General features: G+C 33.3%; 1 protein-coding gene across 1 annotated transcript; it reads left to right on the top strand.

Moving 5' to 3' along the window:
- The first annotated feature begins 4,156 nt into the window (after positions 1-4,156).
- LOC102668401 (uncharacterized) lies at positions 4,157-4,651 on the top strand. The gene is made up of 2 exons (XM_006586438.1): positions 4,157-4,308; positions 4,399-4,651. Exons 1-2 carry the CDS (start codon positions 4,157-4,159, stop codon positions 4,649-4,651), a joined length of 405 nt encoding a protein of 134 aa, XP_006586501.1.
- Positions 4,652-10,894: the final 6,243 nt, after the last annotated feature.

The following is a 10,894-nucleotide window of genomic DNA, read 5'->3' as shown; positions in this document are numbered from 1 at the left end:
TATGTCATCTGCAATTACTTCAATTTGGTATCATTGTCCTATACACGAAATGAATGGACATGTTGAGTATACGTCATGTCCAATTACTGACAAAGAAGATGTTTGGTGCATGTTTAATACATTCACAAACATGCAAAGTGTAAGTGTAATATGTATGGAACTTAGAGTTGAAGTTTATACTTCACCATCATTTTCTCATGCTAATGACCTAATTTGGACAGAGATGGAGCAAAAGTTGAATAGTTCCATGAAATTAGAATAAACTATTTAACATATGTTGTTGTATTACTTTTAATTGCTTGTTAGTTTTTATTATGTATTTAGTGTTTGTTTGATGTGTTTGTACGATGTTGTTCAGTTGCCATTTTCGTTTGTCATGAGGGTACTCAAATAAATTGTAAAATTAAAGGAGCATGAATATACTGTAAGTCAAAAAGTTCAACATAAGTTAATTGCTATTTTCATCTTACAACAAATTTTACTACTTAATCCCTGTAATGGTGTCTTGTTCCACATGAAGGGCGTCTCCTATTACGTCTTGGATTTCGATGTGGGCGCTCATTCGGTATATCATGCATTGATGGATTATTCTCTTCAACATCTTGGCTAAACATCAAATTGAAACTTGGTTCCACTTTGTTCTATAGGCTATGCATGTATTCACGAGCTGATGCTAGCGTGCCACAATCAATTCCAAAAACATTGCTCAAGAAATCATCTTGTTGGACAATCGGTGAAGTGTAGTCCATGTTTGAAGCACCAGGAAAAACAATCTGTCATGGGGGTGGGGAATTGGTGTGTCTGTGGGTGGAACGTAATCTATCATGGGGGGAATTCGTATGTATGCAGGATTACATTTTGGTTGCACGTTGTTTGTTGCCCTTGACGATTAACCAGTTTCGAAATTTATTGACGATCCACTTGGCGGTTGCATATTTAAAAAAATAATAGTATTACTTTGATACCAGGCCATGTATTCCTGAGAATGCCTTGCATGCCCTATAATAGGTTTCCCTATAAAATCATTGATTGACGTTGTTGTCAATACCTTATCCACTTTGCAACTTTTTCTGCCCAATTTGTGTCAGTTCGACCTCGCATATCGATTTTGTGAAGTTTGTCCATGTTTCTTGGGGGATCTGGTATGTCTTGTCCGAGGCAGAATTGAAGTTTAACTTTATCTTCTTGGTGTCATTCTACTATCGAGAAACAAATTAGAGGGGTACATGTTGTCCATATGGAGGATGCTATGAAAGTTGTCGACTCCAAAACATCCAAAAAGTGGAGACATGGATTCCACAAGAACTGAAATAATACAAAATAAATAATTAATTAATTATTAAAAACACAAAACTCAACATTATTTTTATGTAACTCATAGTTTATTTATTACCTGTTCAGTTGTCATGTAGTCTAATCTCATCCTATAACCGATGACATCTCCATGTGGTGTACTAGTAAAGCTTAATCCACGTCACTCCATCTAATAAATGAAAAATTATTAATTTAATACATACTATGCTAATCATATAACAATGAATTTGAGACTCATATTACCTTATAACCAACCGATACGATGGTGTCCGATTAACTCTTGCTGCAATGAAAGGCATGCAATACCATGCCCAAGATTGCAACAATTAGGCACAATCGCCCATGGTTTTGGCATCAGGGTCAGTGGCCCTACACATTTCCTTGTACAACATTGTTAGACAAGTAGAGCCCCAAATATACTGTCTGACTTGGTCGAGATCAACCAGCACAGTGAGGTACATCAAATGAACCCAATTTTCCATCTTGTCTGGCATTAAAACCCCACCAATTAGCCACAAAAGGTAAGCTCTACAATATGCTTCTAACTGCTGTTGTGTTGGTTCTGAGGGAAGCGGCAGCATATTATCTTGCAACCACTTAAGCATAATGGTAAAGCCTACTATTGCTTCTCCCTTTGGCGAAACAACATCCAAATATTGTTCACACATTTCCTCCCAATCATAGTAGGTTGCACCAGTGATTGGCCTACCGTCCACCTTTATGCCAAGCTACAGTGCTACATCCTCTAGTGTAATTGTACATTCTCCAATAGGAAGATGAAAAGTGTGTGTCTCTGGTCTCCATCGCTCAACAAGTGTAGTCACTAGATGACGATCAATTTTGAAGTGGTGTAAATTTGCCACATCAGCAAACCTAGTATAAGCAAGCAACGACTTAATTAAAGGATGAGGAGAGGGTATCAAATGACAATACGAAATGATTATTGGTGGTTGTCCCTGTAAAACAAAAGTTGCCTTTTTATAATTGTCATGACAATAAAAGGTTATAATATCATCTAATTTGTACTTACCATGTGTTTGTATCTTTGAAGCTCGATAACAATCTTGTTTCCATAACAATGTTGTTGCCTCCATTCTCCCTTTACACAATCAAACGATTGAAAATTTAGTTGTTGATATTCAAAATGAACCGGTGAGTGTAATAAGTTGTATGTTCTGAGATGGTTTTTATAGGCGGAGAAAAATTTGTGCGTGCCATTACTCACAGTACTGTGCACTCACTGTTCATTTACTATTCATGTCAAGAATCCTACAGCGATAGTGTGCGCGTTAGAAATCCTGTAGATACACTATTCATATCACTGTGTGCGTCAGAACATTGTTCACGTCACTGTGGACATCAAAACACTGTTCATGTTACTGTAGATCAATTTTTCACCGCAAAAATTGTCACTGCACTGTTCACGACACTGTTCACGTAATTTTGACAACAAAAGTTGTCGGTGCACTGTTCATGACTCTGTGGAGGCAATCTGGACCATTAAAATTGTCGGTTCGATAACGACCGTTGGATCTATCCATAGCCACGACACTATAAATATGTCTCCAAACGTATTCTTCTACATACAAAAAATACTTCACAACAGAAGTTTCAAATCAATCTCAATCTCTATACCAAATCACTCTCAGTCTCCAGACCAAATCACTCTCAGTCTTGAAACCAAATCACTCTTAGTCTCCAAACCAAAACACGCTCAATCTCCAAACCTAATCACTCTCAGTCACCATGGCAAGTAGAAATGAAAATGTCTCTGCCCTAGTCTACTATGATGCCTATGTAGCCGATTGTGACGAGGGCGTTGAGTTTAAGGGCGGAAATGATGTACTTGTTTCAATGAGGAGAGGCATCACCTTGAATGCCTTGAAAACAAAAAATCCAACGTAAGATGAGCCTAAACCGAGGTCAAACCATAACACAATCATTTATTGATACCCCATTTCTGTTGGGTCTGGCATATTCAATTACTAAGTTATTACCATCAGTGACGATGAGGATATTGATGGCATGTTCGATGTCTATAACCGACATCATTGCTTAAGTGGCTTTCAATTCCTCGTACAATACGAACAACAACCTTCTTTTACCACCAATGTCGAAACAATCATTTAATCACCACAAATTCACGAAACAGCATACACTAACTACCATACTCAAACCTACCATGAAGGCCAATCCTCTTACACACCAATCCCATACACGACCACAAATGATTATTACGTCCCTTATTTTGAACCCACTGAATTTGATACCTACATTAGTTCATACACACAACTGCTTGGTGGATCATCAAACTACTGTGAGACGACTCCCCAACTAAATGAGGTCTCCCAAATAAATGTCGACCCAACTACTGATATCCATGTTGCTCAATGTCACGTGACTACCAGGCTTAAAATGGGTTGTCGGATGAAGTTGTTGATGACTTCAGTGACGATGAAGATGAAATTTTGGCGAACAACAACAACGACGACAACAAAGGCAATAATGGCATACAATTCCTTTTCCAACAAACATCATCTGAAAATGTCTATCGTCCATATCCAAATAATTTTGATGTTGGTGAAATCCAAGTGCTTGACAACCCTGACTATAGGCATTTTTTGGACCAATAACAACAATTTGACTCGCACAATGACGAGTTGTATGTTGGTCAGCAATTTCGTCAATTGAGGACCTGAAACACACGGTAAAAATGTGGCACATTAAGAACCATGTGACTTTCAGAGCCAAGAGGTGTGTGAAGGATACATGGGTCTTATGTTGCCCAGTTGAAAGGTGCCAATGGAAACTTAGAGCATCCGAAAGAAAAAATCACAATAAGATGGATTCAAAACTTGTAGGCAAAAATATCCTTGCGATGGTTGAAGAAAATGAGCAACTAACCATTCCTACATTCATCGTATTCATAAGACAAGAGTTCGGATACACCATCACATATCGTAAAGCATGGCTAGCAAAACAATGGGCCCTCAAGTAGGTATATGGTAATTGGGAAGAGTCATACAACATACTTCCCAAATACCTACTAGCTTTGCAATTTTTCGTCCCTGGCACAATTGTCAGGATTCAAACTATTCCTGCACTAGACGAGTCCAACCAACCAATCCCAGACAAGGTCATATTCCATCGAATTTTTTGGTCATTTAAAGCATGCATTGATGCATTTGCATTTTGTAAACTCGTTATGAAAATTGATGGAACATGGCTATATGGAAGATACAAAGGGACGTTGTTAATTGCAGTTGCACAAGATGGCACTAACAACATATTTCCATTGGCATTTGACATTGTCAAGGGTGAGACAACATATGGGTGACACTTTTTTTTGCCAAACTTGAGAACACATGTGATACCACAACATGGTATATTTGTATTCGGCACATAGGCCAACTCGTCACATGTATTTTGTATTCGGCACATAGGCCAAAACTACAAAAAATAATTCAAAAATAAGGACGAAAGAAAAAACGTCCTGAGTATGGGTAAGATATTTTGTTTATATTCTAACGCAAAATATTTAATTATTTAACATTAAACTAACATTCAGATTTACATTTTTTTCAAACTATAGGGTATGCTATAACTCAACCAGGGTTTTTTCACCATTATCGGGAGTTACAAGAAGATAACCCGCACGGCACAACATGACTTTATCAAATACCAAGGGAGCAATGGACCTTGGCATGGGATGAGGGAAAACGGTGGGGACACATGACCATTAATTTAGCAGAGTCACTAAACTCGGTGCTAAAAAAAATTGAAATTTTCCAATCACAACCTTGGTTAGAGCCACGTATGAGAAGTTAAACAAATATTTTGTTGACTGTGGGACTCAGGCTGATGCAATGATCGCCTCCAGACAAGTTTACACACTTATTGCAACCAAATTCATCACCGAAGAGGAAACTAAGTCCAACACTCACTTCGTTCAACAATTTGACTGCCAAAGATTTCAATTTCAATTTGAGGAAATAGTGAATACGAGAGAGAGGCGTCAAATGGGAAAATTCACTGTCAGGCTGCATCAAAGAACATGTGATTATGGAAACCTCAAAAGCTGCACATGCCATGTGCACATGTAATTGCTGCATGTAAGCACATCAATATAGATTGCTTGCAATATGTTAGTTCAATGTACACATTGGATTACATGTCAAGTGTCTACAAAGTCCCGTTAGCAAGCATGTGTCAGCATGATTACTAGCCACCATATGAAGGACCACAATTATGTGTCAATCCAGTCACAAGGAGAAACAGAAAAGGTCGACCAAAATCTACAAGAATATGAACTAATATGGATGAGAGAGAAAGAAGTCAACCAAAATGGTGTTCAATCTACAGACTAGTTGGTCAAATAGGTGCCCCCACCATCCTGGAAGTTCAAGTCAAGCAAATTAATATTTTTTACTATCAATGTATTTCATTTCATATCATTCATAAATTAATAAAACATTCTTCAACTATACAATTTAATACTAATGTAGATCTTCAAAACAAATTTACATTGTAATATTTTTAACTAATTTTGTTTATATTATAATCTTCTCCAAATGTATTAATTTCCTTTCTTTATATATATATTTCTAAAAAAATTAATTTTTAAAAAAAATTAAAATTTAATAAAAAAAGCTAAAAACCACGTTGAGAATTCAGGTTTGAAGGACCCAAATTCTCAACGTTAAAATGCAATTTTTTTAAAAAAAACACAATGTAAATACAGGTTGGAACCCGAATTTACACTGTGAATAGTAAAGTTGTATATTGGTGTAAATCATGGGGGGGAGTTGTATATTTTGGTAATTTTTTTGTATATTAGGGAAAAAAATCAACGTTTGCTTATTTGGGTAGTGTGAATACCCAATTTATCTGAGTGTAATTTTTATCTTTTAAAAAAAAAATTAATATCTTTAAAAAAAGAATGAAAAAGGAAAAAAAGAACATAATCAAAGGAAATATGGAGAAGACTTAGTCGACAGGAATTCAATTGCAAGTAAAAGACAATGTGTAGTTGAGTGGTAGATTTTGGAACCTCATATAGTAGAAGCAAGGAGGTTACTACGGGTTGAAGATAAATTTTCTAATTTTGAAAACAAAATATTGAGAGAATTTGAAGGAAGACATGGGAAGTCGCTAGCACTTGAAAATTATTTTGCATGGCCGAAATGATAAAGTTAAAATATAAGGTTGTTGTCAAATTGAGAGGATAATGATAAAACAAATATTCAAATTTATTTTGAAGGGTAAATAGCCACTTTTGTCCCTGAATGTGTAATACGTTGACAAATGTGTTTCTAAAAGATGAAAATACAAAATTTAATCCCTGCAAGTGTAAAAAGTGCAACAAATATATTCAGTCGTTAACTTCCATCTGCCACCGTTAATAAGATAGCTTGCGTGACAGAGGGACAAACTTGTTACTGAAATGATCGTCAATGTGATCATCTCTAATTGTTAGCACATGGGCATATTTGTCATATAATATTTTTTTGACTTTTCGTCTTCCCACACCGCTGACAAATGCGTCCCTAAAAGATGAAAATAAAAAATATAGTCTCTGAAAGTATAAAAAGTGCGACAAATATATCCAAATGTTAACAGTAGATTGTGATTAATTATTATAATTTGGAAAACCTCATAATGATTGCAATAATTTTTTTTAACAAACTCGTAAATTAAATTGAGTCTAAAAGAAAAAAGAAGGGTAAATAGCCACTTTTGTCCTTGAATGTGTAATTCGTTGACAAATGCATCCCTAAAAGATGAAAATACAAAATTTATTCTCCAAAAATGTAAAAAGTGAAACAAATATATCCGACCACTAACTTCCGTTTGTCACCGTTAATAAAATAGTCTACGTGGCACATATGGATGAATTTGTCACTAAAATTATTGTCAACGTGGTCATCTCTAATTGTCAGCATAGGGGCATATTTGTCTTATAATATTTTTTGACTTTCCGTCTTCCCACTTTGCTGACAAATGCATCTCTCAAAGATGAAAATGCAAGATTTAATCCCCGAAAGTATAAAAAGTGTGACAAATATATTCAGACGTTAATAATAGATTGTGACTAATTATTATAATTTTGAAAAATTTATAACTATTGCAACAAAATTTTGGGAGAGTTATACCATACTGACAAGTATTTGTTTCCGTTATATAATTTTTAAGTTTCATCAACGGTTGAGACATACATAAAATATTACCTATGGAAGTGAATTTTTATTGCTTTGGTGAATTATTCTTACTTTTCTTCAACTACAAAAAAATCAATCATTTGGTTGTTAACTCTTGAATAAATGTTATCAACACATAAATTTTTTTTTTACTGTAAAACGATAAGAAAATCATTGTTTTTGTTTAATCAAATACCATTTATTTAATTTTTTATATAAATTTTCATAATAAAATATGAATGTCTATTAGTATATGCAATAACATCAAAATAAAAATTAAAATAATTTTTTTTATTTTTAATTTTTTAAAATCATACACAATTATATTTTATTGACTGGTCATTTAAAAAATCGTAACCTTAAAAAATCATTCCAAAGGAGGTGAGTATTTTTTTACAAATTAAAAGTGTCATTACAATCACAATTTTTCCTAAAAATTATTCATGGATCTAATTTAAATATAATGCTTTACAATAAGTATTTTTTTACTTGAACCTTTCATCAAGCATAAGAGTATAACAAAATTATTTATAGTTTATAAAATGAGTATTCTTTTTTCTTTTAGACTCAATTTAATTTACTAGTTTGTTAAAAAAAATTTCGCAAACATTATAAATTTTTTCAAATTATAATAATTAGTCACAATTTACTATTAAAGTTTGGATATATTTGTTGCACTTTTATACTTTCGGGGACTAAATTTTGTATTTTCATCTTTCAGGGACGCATTTGTCAGCGGAATTGGAAGAGAAAAAGTCAAAAAATATTATATGACAAATATGCTCCTATGCTGACAATTAGAGATGACTACGTTGACAATCATTTCACTAGCAAAAATTTGTCCCTCTGTGCCACGTAGGCTATTTTATTAACAGTGACGGACGAAAGTTAATAGTCAGATATATTTGTCGCACTTTTTACACTTTGTGAGACTAAATTTTGTATTTTCATCCTTCAAGGATCCATTTGTCAGCGAATTACACATTCAGGGACAAAAGTGACTATTTATCCAAAAAAGAATACTCATAAATAATTTTTTTATACTCTCATGCTTGATGAAAGGCTCAAGTAAAAAAAATGTTTATTGTAAAGCATTATAAATAAATTAGATCCATGAATAATTTTTAAGGAAAATTGCAATTGCAATGACACTTTTAATTTGTAAAAAACACTCACCTCCTTTGGAATGATTTTTTTTAAGGTTATGATTTTTTAAATGATCGGTCAATAAAAAATAATTGTGTATGATTTAAAAAATTAATTTAAAAAACAAAAAACTTTTATTATAATTTTTAATTTGATATCATTGCATATACTAATAGACATTCATATTTTATTATGAAAAATTTATAAAAAATAATTAAATAAGTATTGTTTGATTAAACATAAACAATGATTTTCTTATTGTTTTACAGTAAAATTTCTTCTTTTTTTTGTGGATGACATTTATTCAAGAGTTAACAACCAAATAATTGATTTTTTTTTGTAGTTGAAGAAAAGTAAGAAGAATTCGCCAAAGTAATAAAAATTCACTTCCATTGATAATATTTTATGCATGTTTCAACCGTTGATGAAGCTTAAATATTATATAACGAAAACAGAGACTTACCAGTGTGATATAACTCTCCCAAAATTTCCTCGTAATCATTATAATTTTTTTTCAAAATTATAATAGTTAGTCATAATCTATTATTAACGTTCAGATATATTTTTTGCACTTTCGGGACTAAATTATGTATTTTCATCTTTCAGGGATGCATTCTTCAGCGGAGTGGTGGGAAGACGAAAAGTAAAAAAAAGAAATATATATATATATATATATATATATATATATATATATATATATATATATATAGAAAACAAATATGTCCATATGCTGACAATTAGAAATGACAACGTTGACAATCATTTCAATGACAAATTTGTCTCTTTGTGTCACGTAGGCTATTTTATTAACGGTGAAGGACGAACGTTAATGGCCGAATATATTTGTTGCACTTTTTAGACTTTTATGAACTAAATTTTATATTTTCATCTTTCAGTTACACATTCAGAGACAAAAGTAATTATTTGGCCTGTTTTGAATTATGAAGTTGTATCATTAGTTAAAGATTATGACCAAAAGAAAGATAGGGTCAATGGAAAGTTAGTTAAGGTTCGCTCATCATGGGTCCGAAAAACTTGAAACTATCAGATAATGCAGTTTCAAGGGACAGAAGCAGTGAAGATGATAATATAGCAGCCAATTAATGGCCTAATGTGGTCTAGCACGTTCAAGAGTAGTTATTTTCATATTTTGTATAAATAGGTTTTTAGAAAACATTGGGGACATAAAATCCAATCAAATCAAATCAATACAATTATCTTTTTTTGGTTATTCTTTTTTCAAGTTTTTTTGCTTTTTATTTTTCATTTTTCAAATTCATTTATCTTTTCCAACCAAATTATATCTAAGTTCTATTAAAATTCACTTGGGAATCCATTTCAATTGAGAGGCATATTTCCCCTTTTAATTTACAAATCACTTGATCACGAATTCAAATTTTGGAATCACATAGCAAAAGTTAGCCAAAACACCATCAACAAGCCGTGTTAATTCACGCGACAACAAAATTGACACACCCGGTGGGCCAACTTATGCATTTGCGGTCTGCCAAGACTACTACACATGAAATGGATCAACAAACCAAGAAGAAGAAAAGTTCCAAAATCAAGAGAGAGTTCATTTGCAATGCTTGCTTCCTTAATGACAAGTCAATTACCAACCACATTGCTTAATCCTTCGATTGGTACTACCACAACTATGGTGCCTACTATTGTTGGTATGTCTAATGAAACACCTACTGTGATGACTACTGCATTCATTCGATAACAGATAGATTCGAAAATACACATGATACAATGTATCAGTTATCTAGACAACTAGTCAAGATAGTGAAACCTATGGTGCATAACTAAATCTAGTAATCCGAGAAATTAGAGGCAATAAGGATGCATGTTGGTGATAATTATGCTTTATTAGTGCCTGGAAATCATGAAGTGTTGATTAAGGTAGGATCGACACCATTAGTCCAACTAAATATGGCTTTCATGCCTACATGGCAAGCAACTTAGGCGAATAGAGCCTCGGCAAGAATATTTAATACGAGTTATATGCCTGCTAATGTTAGTAATTTGTTTGCCCCTATCCTTGGGGACAAGCAGGTGCAAAAGATTATACTGAACAAAATTTTCCTACACAAGATTAGCTAAAAGACCTTTAAATGTCATTGGCCAAATTGGTTTACCTCCCATGATTCCTTTTGTACCTCCTTTAGAGGGAACTAATCAGGTCATGAATGAAGATGCTACAATGGAGAATTCTCTTATGTCAACAATGATGG

The sequence above is a fragment of the Glycine max genome, chromosome 8 (genome assembly GCF_000004515.6).
Source record: "Glycine max cultivar Williams 82 chromosome 8, Glycine_max_v4.0, whole genome shotgun sequence".
Lineage (NCBI taxonomy): Eukaryota > Viridiplantae > Streptophyta > Magnoliopsida > Fabales > Fabaceae > Glycine > Glycine max.
Note: the sequence above shows the minus strand (reverse complement) of the source record. Positions and strands in the feature narration are given on the sequence as shown.

Coding starts and splice junctions, on each gene's coding strand:
- LOC102668401 (XM_006586438.1), top strand. CDS start 4,157: ATGGATTCAAAACTTGTAGGCAAAAATATCCTTGCGATGGTTGAAGAA. Junction 4,309..4,398: donor GCAAAACAATGGGCCCTCAA/GTAGGTATATGG, acceptor CACAATTGTCAG/GATTCAAACTATTCCTGCAC.